Source organism: Eutrigla gurnardus (genome assembly GCF_963514095.1).
Source record: "Eutrigla gurnardus genome assembly, chromosome: 17".
NCBI lineage: Eukaryota > Metazoa > Chordata > Actinopteri > Perciformes > Triglidae > Eutrigla > Eutrigla gurnardus.
This window is the reverse complement of record NC_139928.1, coordinates 23,960,841-23,983,340: the sequence shown is the minus strand read 5'-3', so window position 1 is coordinate 23,983,340 and position 22,500 is coordinate 23,960,841. Positions and strand designations below refer to the sequence as shown.

Below are 22,500 nucleotides of genomic sequence, written 5' to 3'. Positions count from 1 at the left end.
CTGATAGTTTGTTTCCGTTTGAATAGAATCTCACTTCTTTATTTTTAGATAATATATAAGAAGATTTTATCAGAACCTGTTGAGTCCACATGTCTCCCTTTAAAACCTGATCCAGGATCTCAGTCCGTCCACACCCGGTCCTCGTCAACCCGGCAGCGAGTCTACCAAACTAAACTCTAAAGACGTTCCACATACACAAAGACCGCAGACCACTTCCTGTCCCCACCAGACCACTTCCTGTCCCCACCAGACCAGAAGACGTCGGGTCTCCTTCAAGGACTGGATCCTGAAGACCAGGTCAGACTACAAGACTTCCTTTCAGAACCCTTAGTCAGGAGATCACTGTTAGACCACCAGAGTCCACTTCAGAACCCGACTGAGAACCTGGTTTTGAGACCATCTCGGTCCTGAACAATCCCAACTAACTGGGCTCGATTCAACCGAACCAGTTAGACGTGATGGAACCTGGAACCTACATCTGAAAGTCCTGATCCTCTGGTCCTGTCCACGAGTCCTCTTGTAACCCGTCTGGGACTCTTGAAGGTTTTGAAAGTCTTGTATTCTGTTCTAGGCCAGAGTTTCTCCTTTTTGAGAACCCAGAGACGTCTTCAAAACCAGTCTGGATCCAAATGAACCCTTTACCCACAGAGGAAGCACCGCGCCAACATCAAACAGGAAGTGGCGAGCAATGCTCCGCCATCACGCCGGACGCACAAACCACATCAGAACCGTTGAGGTTCCACGGAGGACCAGATGTGGGTCCTCCTGCAGCCATATCTGATTCTGGACTAACAGGAGCAGAGACCTCCGTTGGGTCCAACAGCCAATCGGGGACGTCACATGATTCAGGATCTTCCACCCTCCATCATCACCCGTTAGTCCTGGAACAGAACCGGGACCACGTCGACTCTGCTGCCCCGCTAGAAACCTTCAGGTCCACGTAGGAGACCGCGTTCCCAGTGTGTGTGTGATTTAGTGTTAGGGGTTCCACAGGGAAGATCAGGGGGCGGCTGGGAGGAAATATTTGTTCTGGTGTTTTTGTTTTGTTTTTTGTTCCTGAACGCAACACGGTCACCAGGCAACACATTGGCGTTGAATCCCGGGTGAAAGTCCTGTGTTTGACCGTCGAATCCTAAAACCCTGATTCATCAGAATCCTTCAACGCCAACATCGTTTCCTGTTGCCGTGTTTTTTTTCTAGTCCTCAAACTGCCCGTGCCCCGCCGCCGTGTCACGCTTCAGGCTCCGCCTCCTGCAAAATGCTCTTCCAGTCGGTGGGTAGAAATGAAAACGTTCAAAAAGTGGCTCAAATAAAAACAGATCTGCTTTGATCTGTCCAATCACATGACACCCCTTGTTCACATGACCCGAAGTGTCTCCTAAAGGGGGCGGGGCCTGAAACGGGACACGCCCAGTTAGCGTTTGATTCAGGTGTCGCTGCTCTGTGTGGGATTCTGCAGCCGCGCAGGCAGCGACTTAACTTTCTACTAAGCTGCATTAAAGGGACCAAACCGGGCCTGCCAGGAAATCAATGATCAAAGATTAGAAATCCATTGATTATGATCAGATCTCATGAAAAGCTCCTTTATCTCCTGATGCGTCGTCGGTTTGTTTCGTCCCGACGGAACACAACTTTGAACTAAACTGCTGTAAAGTTTTAGCTTTTCTCTAGTTTGCACTCAAATGACACAACACTTTAATATTTCACACATCGTCATTACATCTGACCTCTGACCTCTAGAGGTGCTCGGCATCAGCGCTGAGCTGCTGTGAAACGGGACGATGCAACACCAAGGCTTTTGTTTTCAGCTGTTTTTTTATGTTCTCCCCAGAGCCACCGGACTCCATTCACAAAAACAGGTATTTAACCGATCGATCAGGTTAGTGAGTCTGTGTTACTGTGGGACTCTGAACCAGAACCAGACCTCTAAAACACCAGAGTCCCACAGTAACACAGACTCACTAACCTGATCGAACCAGCAACTCCTCTGTTCCCAGAGGTCAAATACCTGTTTTTGTGAATGGAGTCTGGTGGCTTTGGGAGAACACAAATGGTGTTTCTGCTGGAGGTAAAACATGCAGCCACACAACTAACCATCAACTGTCCCTTTAACGGTGTGTACGACCTCCGACCTCGTCCCCACGCCGCCGCGTGTACGACCTCCGACCTCGTCCCCACGCCGCCGCGTGTACGACCTCCGACCTCGTCCCCACGCCGCTTTAATCCGCGTACAGCTGAGCAGCAGGTGTTCATGGATCGCAGCCCCAAAACTCGACTCCATCCGAAGACGTCCCGAAGCCTCTTTTTAAAGTGGTGTGTTGTTTTTGTTTTTTTTAAGAGTGTGAAAGGTCAAAGGTTGCGTCTGTCAGACCTGCTGAGGTCACTTTTAACTGGTTTTTAAGGCAATATTGTAAATAGACTCTCAGCTCAGTTTCCGGTTTGTTTTTTAATGACATAATTTTACAGATGTTTCTGCAGCGAGGTGATAGTTGACCCACTTCTTTGACCTTTGACCCCAGCTCACTTCCTCTGTTACTTCCCCCGTCGTCCCTTCTGCGGGGAAACTGTGTTTGACTTTTTTGTGTGCTGTAACAAAAAACATATTGAGGCGTTTTGAATAAAAAAAATACAAAAGGAAAAGAAAGTTTGTTTTGGTTTAAAACTGCAGATTTTCTTGTGAAAGTCAAAAATCACATGAATCTTTACATTTTAATTTAAATAAAATTAATGGACCGAAGCTGGAAACTAAACCTTCTGTATGTCTGAGATCTGAGGAGGATCTCCAAAGGGAAGAACACAACACCGTCTGAGCCTGTGAGACCAGCAGGGTCCTGAATCCCGTCTCTGAGCCTGTAAGACCAGCAGCAGGGTCCAGAGACCCGTCTCTGAGCCTGTGAGACCAGCAGCAGGATCCTGAGACCAGCAGCAGAGTCCTGAGACCCGTCTCTGAGCCTGTGAGACCAGCAGCAGAGTCCTGAATCCCGTCTCTAAGCCTGTGAGACCAGCAGCAGGGTCCTGAATCCCATATCTGAGCCTGTGAGACCAGCAGCAGGGTCCTGAGACCCGTCTCTGAGCTACGTTTCAGCAGGTGAGTAGGATCTGAACGTGGTACTTGTAGGGGGCAGACCTGGACCCAGTATGTCCAGTACCTGTAAAGTACACGAGCCAGCCGGTTTACTGGCTATACTACCCACAATCCTCTGCAGCAGACGTGTGAGGCTCAAAGTTCAAGGCGCTGTGTTTTGAGGAAGTAGTACACTGAACAAAAATATAAACGCAACACTTTTGTTTTTGCTCCCATTTTTCATGAGATGGACTTAAAGATCTAAAATTCATTCCAGATACACAATATTACCATTTCTCTCAAACATTGTTCACAAATCTGTCTAAATGTGTGATAGTGAGCACTTCTGCTTTGCTGAGATAATCCATCCCACCTCACAGGTGTGCCACATCAAGATGCTGATCTGACATCATGATTAGTGCACAGGTGTACCTTAGACTGTCCACAATAAAAGGCCACTCTGAAATGTGCAGTTTTGTCTCACAGCAAAATGCCACAGATGCCACAAGCATTGAGGGAGCGTGCAATTGGCATGCTGACAGCAGGAATGTCAACCAGATCTGTTGCTCGTGCATTGAATGTTCATTTCTCCACCATAAGCCGTCTCCAAAGGCGTTTCAGAGAATATGGCAGTACATCCAACCGGCCTCACAACCGCAGACCACGTGTAACCACACCAGCCCAGGACCTCCACATCCAGCAGGTTCACCTCCAAGATCGTCTGAGACCAGCCACTCAGACAGCTGCTGAAACAATTGGTTTGCATAACCAAACAATTTCTGCACAAACTGTCAGAAACCGTCTCAGGGAAGCTCAACTGCATGCTCGTCGTCCTCATCGGGGTCTTGACCTGACTCCAGCTCGTCGCCGTAACAGACTTGAGTGGGCAAATGCTCACATTCGATGGCGTCTGGCACGTTGGAGAGGTGTTCTCTTCACGGATGAATCTCGGTTTACATTGTTCAGGGCAGATGGCAGACAGCGTGTGTGGCGTCGTGTGGGTGAGCGCTTTGCTGATGTCAATGTTGTGGATCGAGTGGCCCATGGTGGTGGTGGGGTTATGGTATGGGCAGGCATCTGTTATGGACGAAGAACACAGGTGCATTTTATTGATGGCATTTTGAATGCACAGAGATACCGTGATGAGATCCTGAGGCCCATTGTTGTGCCATACATCCATGAACATCACCTCATGTTTCAGCAAGATAATGCACGGCCCCATGTTGCAAGGATCTGTACACAATTCTTGGAAGCTGAAAATGTCCCAGTTCTTGCATGGCCAGCATACTCACCGGACATGTCACCCATTGAGCATGTTTGGGATGTGCTTGACCGGCGTATACGACAGCGTGTACCAGTTCCCACTAATATCCAGCAACTTCGCACAGCCATTGAAGAGGAGTGGACCAACATTCCACAGGCCACAATTGACAATCTGATAAACTCTATGCGATGAAGATGTGTTGCACTGCATGAGGCAAATGGTGGTCACACCAGATACTGACTGGTTCTGAGTCCCCAGACCCCCAATAAAGCAAAAAACTGCACATTTCAGGGTGGCCTTTTATTGTGGGCAGTATAAGGTACACCTGTGCACTAATCATGATGTCAGATCAGCATCTTGATGTGGCACACCTGTGAGGTGGGATGGATTATCTCAGCAAAGCAGAAGTGCTCACTATCACACATTTAGACAGATTTGTGAACAATGTTTGAGAGAAATGGTAATATTGTGTATCTGGAATGAATTTTAGATCTTTAAGTCCATCTCATGAAAAATGGGAGCAAAAACAAAAGTGTTGCGTTTATATTTTTGTTGAGTGTATCTACGTACTACATGTAACAGTACACACTACAAGTACTAATTACTAGTATGCGATGTAGAAGACAAGTACTACTACATTTACTGCAAGTACTGAAGTACACTGTTGAGTATTTCTACGTCTGTATCTGATGTTTACTCCGTATACTGTGAGGTAGTTGTACTGTTTTACTGTGACAGAGTATTTCTACTCTCAGGTATTATTGTAGTACTTTTATTGCAGTAAAGGATCGGAGTACCTCTCAGCTAAAAGTGAAATTTGACCCACAAACAACAAACTGACTGAATCCCATCTGCTGATAGTCATCAATAAAACAGGAGGAGGAGCAGCAGGAGGAGGAGGAGCAGCAGGAGGAGGAGGAGGAGGAATAATCAATCCAACAAAGTTGGGACTTAAAAACATAAATATTAAGAATGAACAACCTGAATATCTGCCCCCAGCACACGTTTACATGGAGACTTTTATTGTGAAAATCCTCTTATCTTCTCTTCCTTTTAAAGTATGACATCACAATAAAACTAACTTCTTTATGTTTAACGAGTCAAACTCAAAATATTAGTATATTTATTTAAGTTATTTGTTTACTGAGCTTCAGTTAATGGTTTGTAACTCTGGCTAACTGTTTCCTGTTCAGAGAGGAAGTGAGGAGGAAACAGGAAGTGCCCTTTGACCTCTGAACCTCGTCTCTTCTTCTCCACTCGGATCGACAAAAAGGGTGAAACTGTCCTTTAAACGAATTCTAATGGATGTAACAGCTGTGACCACACACACACACACACACACACACACACACACACACACACACACACACACACACACACACACACACACACACACAGCCTCCCCAGAGAGTTCCAGTCAGACAGCTGTCCCGTGAGATTCAGCTGTCTGACTCGGCTGCTCTGATTGGTCAGTGAGGGTCAGCTGACTGAAAGACGTCTATGTGTCTATAAATAGATATATAGACACCATTTGTGTGTGTGTGTGTGTGTGTGTGTGTGTGTGTGTGTGTGTGTGTGTGTGTGTGTGTGTGTGTGTGTGTTTAACTGGGTTACTTACTGGGATGAAACCAGTCTGATTCGTGTTCACATCAGAGTCCAATAAATTATTTACACTGATTCTCTGAGTGTGTGATACATGTTTTATACACACACACACACACACACACACACACACACACACACACACACACACACACACACACACACACAGTGTACCAGGTCAGTGTTACAGTTTGTTCTCATTTAAAACAGGAGGGTTTATAGAAACGTGTGTGTGTGTGTTCATTGTGACTCAGAGCCCTGCAGCGTCTGTTCAAAACCTCGACCTCTTTATTCCTCTCCTCATGTTCTCTTCAGAAGGATGGAGAGGATGAGTAGGGAGGATGGAAAGGAGGAGAATGAAGAGCAGAAGGAGGAGGATGTTGAGGAGAAGCGTAGCGTGTCATCGTGTATCTGTGTATCATAAAAATAACATGACGACAAAAAGCTTTCAGGTCCGAGAGTAAATATCACACACACACACTGTGTAGAGGTGTTGTGTAATGGAGCGTTGCTGTTGTGCTGCCCTACATCTGCTCTGCATTACAGCTCACTGACCTGTGTGTGTGTGTGTGTGTGTGTGTGTGTGTGTGTGTGTGTGTGTGTGTGTGTGTGTGTGTGTGTGTGTGTGTGTGTGTGTGTGTGTGTGTGTGTGTGTGTGTGTGTGTGTGTGTGTGTGTGTGTCCTCTCACTAACTGATGAAGCACACTCTTGGCAATTGGCCAATAGTGCAGCTGGATATCTGCATCATGTGACCAGAATCAGGACGTGTGATTTCTGAATTTATCCAAATTCCAGATTAGAAACTGATCCAAGACTCCGAAGTCTTGGCCGTATTTTTATTTGTGGCCATAAATGTTAAGCTGACATCATAAAGAGAACTTTGAGTTAAACCAACGTTAGCTTTAGACGACAAAACAAACGTTAGCTTTAGACGACAAAACCGACGTTGGCTTTAGACGTCAAAACTGACGTTAGCTTTAGACGACAAAACCAACGTTAGCTTTAAATGACAAAACCAACGTTGGCTTTAGACGACAAAACAAACGTTAGCTTTAGACGACAAAACCGACGTTAGCTTTAGACGACAAAACCGACGTCGGCTTTAGATGACAAAACGAACGTTAGCTTTAGACGACAAAACCAACGTTGGCTTCAGACGACAAAACAAAGGTTAGCTTTAGACGACAAAACCAACGTTGGCTTTAGACAACAAAACCAACGTTAGCTTTAGACGACAAAACCAACGTTAGCTTTAGATGACAAAACCAACGTTGGCTTCAGACGACAAAACAAAGGTTAGCTTTAGACGACAAAACCAACGTTGGCTTTAGACAACAAAACCAACGTTAGCTTTAGACGACAAAACCAACGTTAGCTTTAGATGACAAAACCAACGTTGGCTTCAGACGACAAAACAAAGGTTAGCTTTAGACGACAAAACCAACGTTGGCTTCAGACGACAAAACCAACATTATCTTTAGACAACAAAACCAACGTTGGCTTCAGACGACAAAACCAACGTTAGCTTTAGATGACAAAACCAACGTTAGCTTTAGACGACAAAACCAACGTTAGCTTTAGACGACAAAACCAACGTAAGCTTTAGACGACAAAACCGACGTCGGCTTTAGACGACAAAACCAACATTATCTTTAGACAACAAAACCAACGTTGGCTTCAGACGACAAAACCAACGTTAGCTTTAGACGACAAAACCAACGTTAGCTTTAGATGACAAAACCGACGTTAGCTTTAGATGACAAAACCAACGTTAGCTTTAGACGACAAAACCAACGTAAGCTTTAGACGACAAAACCGACGTCGGCTTTAGACGACAAAACAAACGTTAGCTTTAGACGACAAAACCGACGTTAGCTTTAGACGACAAAACCGACGTCGGCTTTAGATGACAAAACGAACGTTAGCTTTAGACGACAAAACCAACGTCGGCTTCAGACGACAAAACAAAGGTTAGCTTTAGACGACAAAACCAACGTTGGCTTTAGACAACAAAACCAACGTTAGCTTTAGACGACAAAACCAACGTTAGCTTTAGACGACAAAACCAACGTTAGCTTTAGACGACAAAACCGACGTCGGCTTTAGATGACAAAACGAACGTTAGCTTTAGACGACAAAACCAACGTCGGCTTCAGACGACAAAACAAAGGTTAGCTTTAGACGACAAAACCAACGTTGGCTTTAGACAACAAAACCAACGTTAGCTTTAGACGACAAAACCAACGTTAGCTTTAGACGACAAAACCAACGTTAGCTTTAGACAACAAAACCGACGTTGGCTTCAGACGACAAAACAAAGGTTAGCTTTAGACGACAAAACCAACGTTGGCTTCAGACGACAAAACAAAGGTTAACTTTAGACGACAAAACCAACGTCGGCTTCAGACGACAAAACAAAGGTTAGCTTTAGACGACAAAACCAACGTTGGCTTTAGACAACAAAACCAACGTTAGCTTTAGACGACAAAACCAACGTTAGCTTTAGACGACAAAACCAACGTTAGCTTTAGACGACAAAACCGACGTTGGCTTCAGACGACAAAACAAAGGTTAGCTTTAGACGACAAAACCAACGTTGGCTTCAGACGACAAAACAAAGGTTAGCTTTAGACGACAAAACCAACGTTGGCTTCAGACGACAAAACCAACATTATCTTTAGACAACAAAACCAACGTTGGCTTCAGACGACAAAACCAACGTTAGCTTTAGACGACAAAACCGACGTTAGCTTTAGACGACAAAACCAACGTTAGCTTTAGATGACAAAACCGACATTAGCTTTAGATGACAAAACCGACGTTAGCTTTAGACGACAAAATCAACGTTAGCTTTAGATGACAAAACCGACGTTAGCTTTAGACGACAAAATCAACGTTAGCTTTAGATGACAAAACCAACGTTGGCTTCAGACGACAAAACAAAGGTTAGCTTTAGACGACAAAACCAACGTTGGCTTCAGACGACAAAACAAAGGTTAGCTTTAGACGACAAAACCAACGTTGGCTTCAGACGACAAAACCAACGTTAGCTTTAGACGACAAAACCAACGTTAGCTTTAGACGACAAAACCAACGTTAGCTTTAGATGACAAAACCGACATTAGCTTTAGATGACAAAACCGACGTTAGCTTTAGACGACAAAATCAACGTAAGCTTTAGACGACAAAACCGACGTCGGCTTTAGACGACAAAACAAACGTTAGCTTTAGACGACAAAACCAACGTTAGCCTTAGATGACAAAACCAACGTTAGCTTTAGACAACAAAACCGACGTTAGCTTTGATGACAAAACCGACGTTAGCTTTAGACGACAAAACCAACGTAAGCTTTAGACGAAATATATTCGAGTGGGTGAAATAATCTCACGACATTGGTAAATTTCTTAGCGTATTTTATTTTGCATGTGACGATGAGGTCTGGACGCTCAAACAGAAAGTAAACAATGTGTTTTTTTTGGCTCCATTTACCCACAATGCATTGCCGTATACAGTAATTCAAACGGCATCTTTCAAAAAACATCAATATAAATCTTTCTAGTTAAATCTAGTTAAATAAAATGAGCAAAATAAAATAAAATGGGACATTTAAAATATATTTTAACAACTTTTGAAAGTTGCTCTTAATGTGCTTAAAGTTAAAAATGAATCAAAATAAATACATTTGTTCCACATCACTTACAGCACAACGAATCATTAATACGTAAACGCTCACAGTGGCAGTGCATTCCTCTACGTACAGACTTCATCTGAATATTCAAGATTAATGTGCAAAAAACACTCAAACTGGAGAAACATCGTGACTAACTCTGCAACAAAATTAACGTGAATATTAAAGGTTACAGTTCCAACAAACAAACACAAAGAGTGACTTTTTAAATATATATAAAGATAAAAAACATTGGCAGCGCTCCAGATTTCCAAAAAGTGCATAATTTAATAGTGAAAAAACCTACATTGTTGTCTCATTTCTAATTATGTTTAAAATGTTATTTCTGTGTCTATAAAATGTTTTGTTTATTTAGCAAATGTTTTGGTAAATCATTAAACTGAAGTATATGAACAGCACACAAATATAGCAGTAAAAGTATTGGAGATATTAAATATTTATCCCTGCGTGTGAGTATTATTTCTGGATCAGCTGATGAGAGAAAAGATGTAGATGCAGAAATGTGTTCTTGGTAATTCAGAGTTTGTCCACCAAAGTTCCAAAATGCTAAATTCTTTCAAATGTGATTAAATGGATCCTCAAATATCCGTGAGTAATAATTATATTTTGGGTTTCCTTATTTAAGTCCGTGACTTGTTAATGTGGCGACGTATGTCAGCGATGCGGAAATTTCCCCGTTTTTTAAATCTGAAAATCGTAAATGGGGTCACGCGTGTTAGCAACGTAAATTTCAAAAGTGGGTTCTGCTTTCGGACCCAAACTGGAGATCCGGTCTGGTAAATGTCCCGGGTCCAAATCCAGCTTGTAGATTTCTCACTATTTCAGGGTCACGTTATCCGAAAATGAATATAATATTAATATGCTGCAGGTTGATGAAGTAAAGTGTTAGCGAAGACATATTCTTTGATTCTTATCGACATTATTGCTTTTTATCTCTTGCGGTGTACAAACTTTAACTTCCCTGATTTTCTCAAAGCTTTTGAACTCACCGTTCATGTCTGAAATCTGGTGAGATTTTAAAAATATCAACGGTGAGCTAGAAGGATGTTTTGGGAGAGATAAACGAGGCTACGATAAGACTAATAATAATACTAATAATAATATAGATTGGCAGATAAATCAGGTAACGGACATTTATATTCTTAATAATCAGCATCCGTAGGAAACGTAGTGCTCTTCAGTGCCTTCGTCGTGAAAAAGTTCCCCCATCATATAAATGTTGACATCTTTGCTTGTAAAAAAAAAGTTTTCATCTTCCCAAAAAACCCTGAAAATTTCTCCCCCCCCCCCCCAAAAAAAAAAAAACTCAGGAAGAACTGGTCTTTAAAACCAATGGAGAGGCTTTTCCCTTCACTGTCAGCAGTAAAACCATGAGGGAAGGTGATGTGGACCGTCTCCATGGCAACGCTGATGAAACGGGCAGCAGATGTGAGAGGGCGTCTGACTGGTGACAGTCTAGTGCACAGTGGAGGATTAGTCAGTAAACCTCCTCGGAAGAACTTTATCGCTGGTTTCAATAATCCACATTTGCTTCAATGTTCACGTGCGTCCAACTATCCCTGGATTAAAAGATGAAGAACATTTTGAGGAATAGATTTTATAAATCCCCAAAAATGAAGTAAATCCTGTCTGTTTGTTGCATGAAAGCATGCTGGAAAAAATGCTGCTACTGTCATTGAGAAAACGAGTTAAATTATTATTTATAAGATTAAAAGAGAATCCTCGTCAAGGTGTCTCCGACTCGTCGTCCTCCTCGGGCGACGTCGGCGATGTGGGCGTGTCATCCTCATCTGCTGCCACGGTTGCCATGGGCAACCCGGCCGAGGCGGACGTCATCTTCTCGTAGGTCCTCCTGCGCTGCCGCCGCAGCGTCTGGCTCTGCAGCTCTTTCACCTCCTGCAGGACCTCCTGCGCCTCCTTCCATGACGACACGGCCTCCTCCAGGAGACGCTCGGCCTCATCACGCCTCCGATCCACCTCCAGGTTGTCCTCCGAGGGAGGCGAGGACGGAGGTGGACGGAGGTGGTGTTTGTCAGGGATCTTGGACTCCGGGGACTCGAAGGATCCAGAAAGGCTGAGGGAGTTCTTCTGACTGGGCGACTCCTTGCTGCTTCCCAGACTCCCTCCTGGTGAATCGGATCCTTTAAACTGAGAGGAGTCGGATCCTCCAATGCTTGGAGGGGATTCAGGGGACTTCTGTTCAGGAGAGTCGTCCTCCTTGTTGGGACTAGAGAAGCTGGACGATCCCTTGAGTTTTGGCGAACGGATCGAGTCGGAGCTCTTTGTGCGAGGAGAGTCGGTGGCGGTCGTACGAGGGGAATCTTTCAGTCGAGGAGAGTCGTGTGCTTTAGCGGCAGGTGAATGGGACCCTTTGGAGCGATTCCTCTTGGCTTTGGATCGAGGAGACTCCCTCCCTCTCAGACGGGGAGAGTCTTTGCCCCGGAGGCGAGGAGAGTCGCTGCTCCTGCTCCTTGAAGATCCAGACGACCTGCTGAGGAGGACAACAAGAATCGGTTGGACATTGGTCCTGCTTGGCTTTAGAGTACACATTTTAAGTCCTATCGCACAAGCGATCCATCTGTTGGGTCCTCGGGATACCATCTTTAAGCAATCATTCATGCAAGTGTCAGTAAAACCCACCTGGAGTGTGGAGAGTCCGAGCCCCTGAGGTGGTGGAGGCGGGGGGAGTCGACCCCCTTCAGGTAGGGCGAGCTGCCTCCTCGTTCTCTCTCTGCTTTGGCCTTCTGCAGCTCCTGTAAATCACGACCGCATTCACCTTTAATTAGATCCTGTTTATCAGTTTCGACTACTATCATTTGCTTCTGGTGACCGAACTGTTTTTGTACCTGCAGTCTCATCTCCTCCAGCAGCTCCTGGGCTCTCTGCATCCTCTGGGCGATGAGGCTCTGGAGCTGGCCGACCGGCTGCACTGTAGCCCCGCCCCCTGCCTCCTCTTCAGTCGGACAGCGCCGAAGAGCTGAGCGCAACTCGGAGCGAATCATCGCCGGTCTGAAGAGGGGAAGGGACAACAGAATGAGGAACGTTTTTTTATACGCCACCATTGGATGTGAATGTGGTTTGTCAGGCGAGGAGACAGTTGAGGAACCTGGAGGAGAGGACTTCGTCCATAGAGGCACAGCGACTTCGGCCCTGCATGCTGAGCCTCTTCCCTGGCTGTGGCGTTCGAGACTGAGCCTTAAGGACCGAAAATGTAACAAAGGAAATGTTTTCATAATAGCGACTTCTACCGATGTAAGTATATTCTTTTGGTCTTGCGTGGACAAAGATCAGAGTGCTAGTTCTACTGATGACTGTTGTGTTGCAGAAGCTATGAATGACGAGGATCATGTTTTCAACCTGCACCTGCTGGGTCTTGTGGACCTTGGAGGCCTCCAGGTAGGACTGTTGGCCCCAGGACAGCTCACTCCCCCTGGGCAGACTGCTGGTCTTCACCTTGGGCTCCTTGGAGGTCACCCACAGCTTTGAGACATCAGTTCCAGCTCGCTGGCGAACTCCAACCTCCTGAGATCCAACAGCTGCTGCCTCTCCACACAAACCCCCCCTCTGCAGGTCGAGTTGGAAGTTCTCCCAGGAATCCCGGGAGTCACCGTCGTCTGGGCAGAAACCGTCCTCCTCGGCCACCAGGTCAAGGGTCAGCATGCCATGGGAAGAGGTGGACGCCTTTGGGTGAGTTATCGACATGACTATGTTAATTTATTGAACAAGTGCAAATGGGAGAAGGATGATGAGAGATCCCACTTACCACGGCCATGAGGTGTCCTCTGGTCGGCAGCCGGCGGCCATGAGGGATCTTTGCCCGGTCTCTGGTGGGATGAACCAGCGCACTGTCCTCCTCGATTGTCACCTGGACATAGACGTAGAAAAGCACGGCCTCGCTTTTAACAGAATCTAAACCCAAGGACAACTGTGACAAATAAATCAAACGCACATCAGTTGGCTAAGTAAACCAGGTATTTACCCCTTTATCAGTGTTTTCAAGGCTTACTACAAATACATGTCAACCAACAGCTGCCATACCTCATCTAGAATGCGGTTCTTGGCTTTGATGATTGCCACATTAAGGGCGTTGACCCACGATTCCTTTTCCTCCGGACTCACCGCCAGAAACACGAGGTTAGGAACCTGCAAGAACAGACGAAGGTCACTGTGTTTGTCGACGATACAGATACAGAATGACTTACCAGTGCAGGCTCAAACAAACCTGACACAAACCCCGTCAACTATCAGGCAAATTTTTCTTTTTAAACATTATTACTTTTATTAAGTCCGTTCAGGGTGCTGGGAGGATTTAAAACCTAAATGATTTAAGATCCATTGATGTCGTAATGTTGTTGTTCTTTGATGTGGCGGACTAATGTTTAAATGTAGCTAGTTTACAATAAATTACAAGTAATATGATGTAGCTAGTGTGGCTGATGTTTAGTTAGCTAGTCAGGCTAATGTCTAGTGTAGCTAGTGTGGCTAATGTTTAGTTAGCTAATGTAGTTAATGTTTAGTTAGCTAGTGTGACTTATGTTGAGTTAGCTAGTGTGACCAATGTTGAGTTAGCTAGTGTGACTAATGTTGAGTTAGCTACTGTGGCTAATGTTGAGTTAGCTACTGTGCTACATTGTGCCATTCTCCTATGCTAAGCTAATGTTCACTGTTTCTAATGTGCCTCAGTGTCACATGACTGAATGTTTATTTTTGTTTAGCTAATACATGTTTTTTTGTGCAGCCACATTAATACTTATTATTTTATTATTTAACTGTTTGGGGATTTTTTTTTTATGACAACAAATACATGTCATGATGAGCTACAAAAAAAACAAACCAAATGTCACACTGAAGTCACACTGAAACGGACAAAAATCAAATGGATACAACAAAAATACAAAAACACACAACCACCAACCTGAATGGATAAAAAAAACGTTTTACCGTCAACTTTCGGTTTAACACTTTTTCATTTTAATAAACCAGCTGATGGTCATGTAAGAAGAATGTAGCTGAGTCACTGTAACTCCTGATTCTACAGACGTCTTCATAGGAGGAATATAATCCGTTGATTCATATATGCTATAATTCGGCCCTGCGTCGCCGTAACAACCTGCAGCAGAGACGAACATGTGAGAGCGTTGGGATTATTCTGCTGTAACTCGCCCTCTGACAGACTAATGGGATTCTGAGGATTAAAGGAGAAGAGAAAAAAAACGACCCAGCTCGACCAATCGCTGCAGCCGAGGCGGAGTGTGGGAGGGTGGGGGCGTAAACTCCGGTCCACCAATCCTAAAACAGACGTGGGAGGGAATCCACCAATGACGTGGCACCAAGGAACAAACTCCTCCTCCCTGAAACAGCTGACTGTGATGACTGGTGGACCCTGTTGGCCTTCAGGACCCTGATGGCTTCACCAGGACCCTGATGGACTAACCCGGTGTCGGTGTGGATGCAGGGACTCACGGCGTTTCCTGGTCGTCTGCAGCGCAGCAGCGTAAAGCGACTGTGGTTCTTCTTGCTGCGACTTTTCGCCTTCCTCAGCTCCTCCGAACGCTCGTAGTCGGCGAGGTCGAACACCTCCTGGGCCCGCCGCTCGTCTCTCTGCAAACACGTTTACATCAAACACGTTTATGTCAAACACGTTTACGTCAAACACGATTATGTCAAACACACGTTTACATCAAACACGTTTACGTCAAACACGTTTATGTCAAACACACGTTTATGTCCAACAAGTTTACGTCAAACACGTTTATGTCAAACACGTTTATGTCCAACAAGTTTACGTCAAACACGTTTATGTCAAACACGTTTATGTCAAACACGTTTACGTCAAACACGTTTATGTCAAACACGTTTATGTCAAACACGTTTAAGTCAAACACACGTTTATGTCAAACACGTTTACGTCAAACACGTTTATGTCAAACACGTTTAAGTCAAACACACGTTTATGTCAAACACGTTTACGTCAAACACGTTTATGTCAAACACACGTTTACGTCAAACACATGTTTACGTTAAACACGTTTATGTCAAACAAGTTTACGTCAAACACGTTTATGTCCAACAAGTTTACGTCAAACACGTTTATGTCAAACACGTTTATGTCAAACACGTTTACGTCAAACACGTTTACGTCCAACAAGTTTACGTCAAACACGTTTATGTCAAACACGTTTACATCAAACACGTTTACGTCAAACACGTTTATGTCAAACACGTTTATGTCAAACACGTTTAAGTCAAACACACGTTTATGTCAAACACGTTTACGTCAAACACGTTTATGTCAAACACACGTTTACGTCAAACACATGTTTACGTTAAACACGTTTATGTCAAACAAGTTTACGTCAAACAAGTTTACGTCAAACACACGTTTACGTCAAACACATGTTTACGTTAAACACGTTTATGTCAAACAAGTTTACGTCAAACACGTTTATGTCAAACACGTTTACGTCAAACACGTTTATGTCAAACACACGTTTATGTCCAACAAGTTTACGTCAAACACGTTTACGTCAAACACACGTTTACGTCAAACACGTTTATGTCAAACACACGTTTACGTCAAACACATGTTTACGTTAAACACGTTTATGTCAAACACGTTTATGTCAAACACACGTTTATGTCAAACACGTTTATGTCAAACACACGTTTATGTCCAACAAGTTTACGTCAAACACGTTTATGTCAAACACGTTTACATCAAACACGTTTACGTCAAACATGTTTATGTCAAACACGTTTATGTCAAACACGTTTACGTCAAACACGTTTACGTCAAAAACACGTTTACGTCAAAAACACGTTTACGTCAAAAACACGTTTACGTCAAACACGTTTACGTCAAACACATGTTTACGTTAAACACGTTTACGTCAAACACACGTTTACGTCAAACACGTTTATGTCAAACACGTTTAAGTCAAACACACGTTTATGTCAAACACGTTTACGTCAAACACGTTTATGTCAAACACACGTTTACGTCAAACACATGTTTACGTTAAACACGTTTATGTCAAACAAGTTTACGTCAAACAAGTTTACGTCAAACACACGTTTACGTCAAACACGTTTATGTCAAACACGTTTACGTCAAACACACGTTTACGTCAAACACGTTTATGTCAAACACACGTTTACGTCAAACACATGTTTACGTTAAACACGTTTATGTCAAACACGTTTACGTCAAACACGTTTATGTCAAACACACGTTTATGTCCAACAAGTTTACGTCAAACACGTTTATGTCAAACACGTTTACATCAAACACGTTTACGTCAAACATGTTTATGTCAAACACACGTTTACGTCAAACACATGTTTACGTTAAACACGTTTATGTCAAACACGTTTACGTCAAACACGTTTATGTCAAACACACGTTTATGTCCAACAAGTTTACGTCAAACACGTTTACGTCAAACACACGTTTACGTCAAACACGTTTATGTCAAACACACGTTTACGTCAAACACATGTTTACGTTAAACACGTTTATGTCAAACACGTTTACGTCAAACACGTTTATGTCAAACACACGTTTATGTCCAACAAGTTTACGTCAAACACGTTTATGTCAAACACGTTTACATCAAACACGTTTACGTCAAACATGTTTATGTCAAACACGTTTATGTCAAACACGTTTACGTCAAACACGTTTACGTCAAAAACACGTTTACGTCAAAAACACGTTTACGTCAAAAACACGTTTACGTCAAACACGTTTACGTCAAACACATGTTTACGTTAAACACGTTTACGTCAAACACACGTTTACGTCAAACACGTTTATGTCAAACACACGTTTACGTTAAACACGTTTACGTCAAACACGTTTACGTCAAACACGTTTACGTCAAACACGTTTATGTCAAACACGTTTACGTCAAACACGTTTACGTCAAACACGTTTATGTCAAACACGTTTATGTCAAACACATGTTTACGTTAAACACGTTTACATCAAACACGCTTACGTCAAACACACATTTACGTTAAACACGTTTACATCAAACACACTCCCAGAGAGAGAGAAACAAACGAGTCACATCTGAGTTCACAGCTGCTGTTCGCTTTGATGTAATCAGGTTAAAGACACACACACACACACACACACACACACACACACACACACACACACACACACACACACACACAGGTGCAGTGACACAGGAATAACCAACACCTGAGTTCCACAAAGTAACACACACATTTATGCAGCACAGGTTTCAGGAAACACTCCTACTTGATGGTACTTGAAGTACATTGTGATGTTAAAACGTCTGTACTTTTGTTTTGAATGCAGGATTTTGTACTTGTAACTTTAGCATTTCTATGTGGTATTTGTACTTTTTAGAAGACAATGGACTTAATCAATCTATTTGAACCAGCTTTAGATGTTATGGATTATTTAATGAGATTTCCCAGCAGGCCTCGGGAGAAGCTCAAGTGTTACTAACATGATTAATAACATCAATATTCATTAATAACATTAATATTCATTAATAACATTAATAAACGATGACTCGGTGCACAAAACCTGAAACTGTCATTTTACCAAAACATGTGCACTGTCCCTTTAAATGTGAACCCACAGAACAACAAAACACACACACACACAGATTTAAAGCCAGATCAATTTCAATTAACAGCTGTGAAACCCATCCATCTGTGTTCACGTCAATAAGGTGTGTGTGTGTGTGTGTGTGTGTGTGTGTGTGTGTGTGTGTGTGTGTGTGTGTGTGTGTGTGTGTGTGTGTGTGTGTGTGTGGACTCAATCACATGTAGAAGCTGGTGGTGTTTGTTGATTTGTGATCAATATGACGCCTGAGCTTCAGTGCTGGTAGCAGAAATACACACATATTATATACAGTGTATATATACTGTATATATATATATATATATATATATATATATATATATATATATATATATACAGTATATATATATATATATATATATATATATATATATTCACACATATTATATACAGTATATATACTGTATATTCCTATAATGTAGGAAAGTCAACATTCCTCTAATTAAACACACAATCATCATCACCTTCATCACCATCATCATCACCATCATCATCATCTTCATCACCATCATCATCATCACCCCCATCATCATCACCACCTTCATCATCTTCATCACCATCATCATCATCATCATCATCACCATCATCATCTTCATCACGATCATCATCATCACCATCATCATCACCTTCATCATCTTCATCACCACCATCATCATCATCATCACCACCATCATCTTCATCATCTTCATCACCACCACCTTCATCATCATCATCACCACCATCACCATCATCGTCATCATCATCACCACCATCACCATCATCATCATCACCACCACCTTCATCATCACCATCATCACCATCATCTTCATCATCAGGTGTGTATATCTATCTACAGAGCAGCAGTCTGACTCAGCAGAATATTCAGTCACATAACAGTTATATAAGGTGACGTTCTGCTGAGTCAGGGAACACCTGCACACCTGACCTCTGTGGTGCCTTCAGGGACGCTCTGAAAGTTTTACTTTTAGGAACTAGTCAGAAAATAAATATCAGGGAGATGGTTTCTACATAAGTATATAATATTTAGAATATACTGTATATATAGACTGGCGACCTGTCCAGGGTGTACCCTGCCTTCGCCCAATGACAGCTGGGATCGGCTCCAGCCCCCCCGTGACCCTAAATACAGGATAAGCGGTAGAAAATGGATGGATGGATATACTGTATATTATAAATATTATATACTTGTATATAATATTATAGTATAAATACAAGAAGGATCATGTCTCACCTCCTTGTCCGAGATGTAGAGCTGGTCTCCTCTCAGGACCACATACCGGTTCCTCCACAGCTCCCTGAAGATCCCCCGACCACAGAACTTCCTGATCCAGCCCACTTTCTCCGGCTGCTGGAGGACCTGCTGACCCGAGTCCTGGACCCCCTGAAACACCAGTACAAGTACAACAGGGTCACAGAGGGACCACAGGAACCAGTAGTCCTGGACCCCCTGGATGTGTATATATATATACTGTATGTGTGTGTGTATATATATATATATATATATATATATATATATATATATATACTGTATATATATATGTATATATATGTATATATATATATGTGTGTGTGTGTATGTATGTATGTATGTATGTATATATATATATATACATAAAAATAAATGATGGAAATATGTTGTACTGTGTGATGTACTCCAATTTCGTTTTCAATAAAGGTTTGAATGAAAACAAAAGAAAAGAAACGTTGTGTTTGTGATCAGAGAAAAGTCCAGAAACAGGAACCAGACGTTCTTCTTCTTCTCTCCTGAACCCCGTCAGGACCCTCCAAGTGTGTCTGTGGTCCTCCGGAGGGCCCCGACCCCCATGTTGAGACCCGCAGCACTGAACGAGTTCCCCTCAGGTTTCAGTCCCAACACATAGTACAAGTACACAGCACTGACAGAAGTACTTCTGGGATTTGAAATAGAGTTTTGCTGATTTGCAGGACTTTCACTTTGTTGTATTTCACTAAAGTGAAGATGAAGTTTCCCAGGATAATAAATACTGAATGTTTATTTTGTTTTTCTGTTCATAATATTAATAATAAAAAAATCGAATTTGAAACAAAAACAAAATCTGTTTCTTCTTGTGACTTTTCAAAGTAACAGTGAGTACTTTTATTTTTTGTATTTTGAGTATATCTTTATTTGTTTTTTTTATTTATTTTTTTTACTTTTGACAGAGTATTTATATACTAACAGTAATATTTCACTGAACTAAAAGATCACAGTATTTCAGGTACCAACCTGAACCCATAAATATTTAAATGATAATCACGGTATTGTGGTGTGTGCATATATATATATATATATAAACAAATAATTTCTAAAGATAGATGTTTTATAATCGAAGTGTTTTTGTCGGTTTTTCCTGCTAAAATATATCAACATATTAAATATGTCTGCTGTGATTAACATGTTATCAGTGAATAAATGATAAGAATATTACTTTAATTCTGCTTTATTCCGACAGAAAAGGCAAACATGAATATTAATGACTGAGGTAAATATATATATATATATATATATATATATATATATATATATATATATATATATATATATATTACAATATAACTGTGATAGCGGTGTTCCTCCCGGATCAGACCCGCGCTGTAGAACCATGTTATTGTATGTTATTATATGTTATATGATATTCTGGGATGTTGCGGATGGAGAGGATTATTCCGTCCAGATGAACCGGAGCCTCCTACCCGTCTGCTGCTTTTCTTCATGCTCCCTCCGCTCCGGGGCTCACCGGAGAATCACACCGACGGGGAGGAGGTTCGGCCCGGCCCGGCGGGAGGTTCGGCCCGGCGCCGTAGCTCGGTATCCCGGTAGATCCTGGTCTCGGTGTCGGTGCGTCCGGTGGTCCGTCAGGTTCCTCCTCAGCTCCGCGTCTGTTGTCTGAAGCGAAGCAGCATCCTCCCGTCTGTGTGTGTGTGTGTGTGTGTGGAGGCAGATGCTCTCGCTCTCAGCACACGTGCACGCGCCTCGACACGCGGACGCGCACGGTAGCCTATATTCCGGTAAAAGGAGCCCGACATCGCCATCTAGCGACACACACACACACACACACACACACACACACACACACACACACACACACACACACACACACACACACACACACACACACACACACACCTTCTAACAAAGAGCCAATCAGACAGGAGCGTTTATTCCACTGAGTTAACAATGAAGCGGTTGATAATAAATAAATGATAATAAATAAAAATACTCCATGAACAAAGTAAACGGTTGTAGATTTAAGTGGATATGTGAAGGTTAAAGGTCGTCTTTGAATAAATGTTTGAAGTTGAACGTGAGGACACAAATACACAAACTAAATAACGACACTCACTTTTATTTTAAAACATTCAGTTGGACGAGAAACCACACGTGACGTTCACTGCTGGGGGGGGAGGGGAGGAGAGAAGGAGGTGAAGAAGAAGGTGAAGGAGGAGGGAAAAGGAGGAGAAGGAAGAATGTTGTTCTGTTCAGCGCCTGTTGCCATGACGACCACTTCCTGGTGCCCGGTCGCCGCTGTGTCCTCCCGTCGACATCACTTCCTCCAGGAAACTGAGGAGAGGTGAGGAAGTCTTTTTACTGGTGTGTGTGTGTGTGTGTGTATCTCTGTATACGTGTGTGTGTGTGTGTGTGTGTGTGTGTGTGTGTGTGTGTGTGTGTATCTCTGTATACGTGTGTGTGTGTGTGTGTGTGTGTATCTCTGTATACGTGTGTGTGTGTGTGTGTGTGTGTATCTCTGTATGTGTGTGTGTGTGTGTGTGTGTATCTCTGTATACGTGTGTGTGTGTGTGTGTGTGTGTATGTCTGTATACGTGTGTGTGTGTGTGTGTGTGTGTGTGTGTGTATCTCTGTATACGTGTGTGTGTGTGTGTGTGTGTGTGTGTGTATCTCTGTATACGTGTGTGTGTGTATCTCTGTATACGTGTGTGTGTGTTTGTGTGTGTGTATCTCTGTATACGTGTGTGTGTGTGTGTGTGTGTGTGTGTGTGTGTGTGTGTGTGTGTGTGTATCTCTGTATACGTGTGTGTGTGTGTGTGTGTGTGTGTGTGTGTGTGTGTGTGTGTGTGTGTGTGTGTGTGTGTGTATCTCTGTATACGTGTGTGTGTGTGTGTGTGTGTGTGTGTGTGTATCTCTGTATACGTGTGTGTGTGTGTGTGTGTGTGTGTGTGTATCTCTGTATACGTGTGTGTGTGTATCTCTGTATACGTGTGTGTGTGTGTGTGTGTGTGT

General features: G+C 43.0%; 3 protein-coding genes across 7 annotated transcripts in view; 1 reads left to right on the top strand and 2 right to left on the bottom strand.

The window, feature by feature from the left end:
• anp32e (acidic (leucine-rich) nuclear phosphoprotein 32 family, member E) overlaps positions 1 to 2,644 on the top strand; it is an 8,590-nt gene extending 5,946 nt beyond the window's left edge. For both annotated transcript variants that reach the window (XM_084031688.1, XM_084031689.1), the window contains exon 7: positions 1 to 2,644. This exon is cut by the window's left edge and continues 188 nt beyond it. The gene's annotated coding sequence lies outside the window, so the exon portion shown is untranslated.
• A 7,818-nt stretch (positions 2,645 to 10,462) lies between these two features.
• plekho1a (pleckstrin homology domain containing, family O member 1a) lies at positions 10,463 to 21,594 on the bottom strand. Of its 4 annotated transcripts, XM_084031669.1 has the most exons (11): positions 21,352 to 21,594; positions 20,955 to 21,293; positions 19,474 to 19,623; positions 15,083 to 15,220; positions 13,658 to 13,762; positions 13,383 to 13,484; positions 12,977 to 13,300; positions 12,726 to 12,814; positions 12,466 to 12,628; positions 12,260 to 12,372; positions 10,463 to 12,110 (listed from the first exon to the last, which is right to left on the bottom strand). In XM_084031669.1, the coding sequence occupies exons 2-11, from the start codon at positions 20,973 to 20,975 to the stop codon at positions 11,345 to 11,347; spliced, it is 1,971 nt and encodes a 656-aa protein (XP_083887795.1). In that variant the 5' UTR covers positions 20,976 to 21,293; positions 21,352 to 21,594; the 3' UTR covers positions 10,463 to 11,344. The 4 variants fall into 4 exon arrangements, with proteins under 4 accessions (XP_083887795.1, XP_083887794.1, XP_083887796.1 ...); XM_084031668.1 differs by having other exon boundaries at positions 20,955 to 21,594; XM_084031670.1 differs by having other exon boundaries at positions 10,463 to 12,107; positions 20,955 to 21,594.
• vps45 (vacuolar protein sorting 45 homolog) overlaps positions 21,590 to 22,500 on the bottom strand; it is a 7,873-nt gene continuing 6,962 nt past the window's right edge. Inside the window, exon 15 of the mRNA XM_084031675.1 lies at positions 21,590 to 21,822. Coding sequence (XP_083887801.1) covers positions 21,741 to 21,822 — 82 coding nt within the window. The 3' untranslated portion in view covers positions 21,590 to 21,740. The remainder of the gene's footprint in view (positions 21,823 to 22,500) is intronic.

Coding starts and splice junctions, on each gene's coding strand:
- plekho1a (XM_084031668.1), bottom strand. CDS start 20,975: ATGAAGAAAAGCAGCAGACGG. Junction 19,624..20,954: donor TGAAGAAAAGCAGCAGACGG/GTAGGAGGCTCC, acceptor CTGGTGTTTCAG/GGGGTCCAGGACTCGGGTCA. Junction 13,301..13,382: donor GAGGACACCTCATGGCCGTG/GTAAGTGGGATC, acceptor ACTCACCCAAAG/GCGTCCACCTCTTCCCATGG.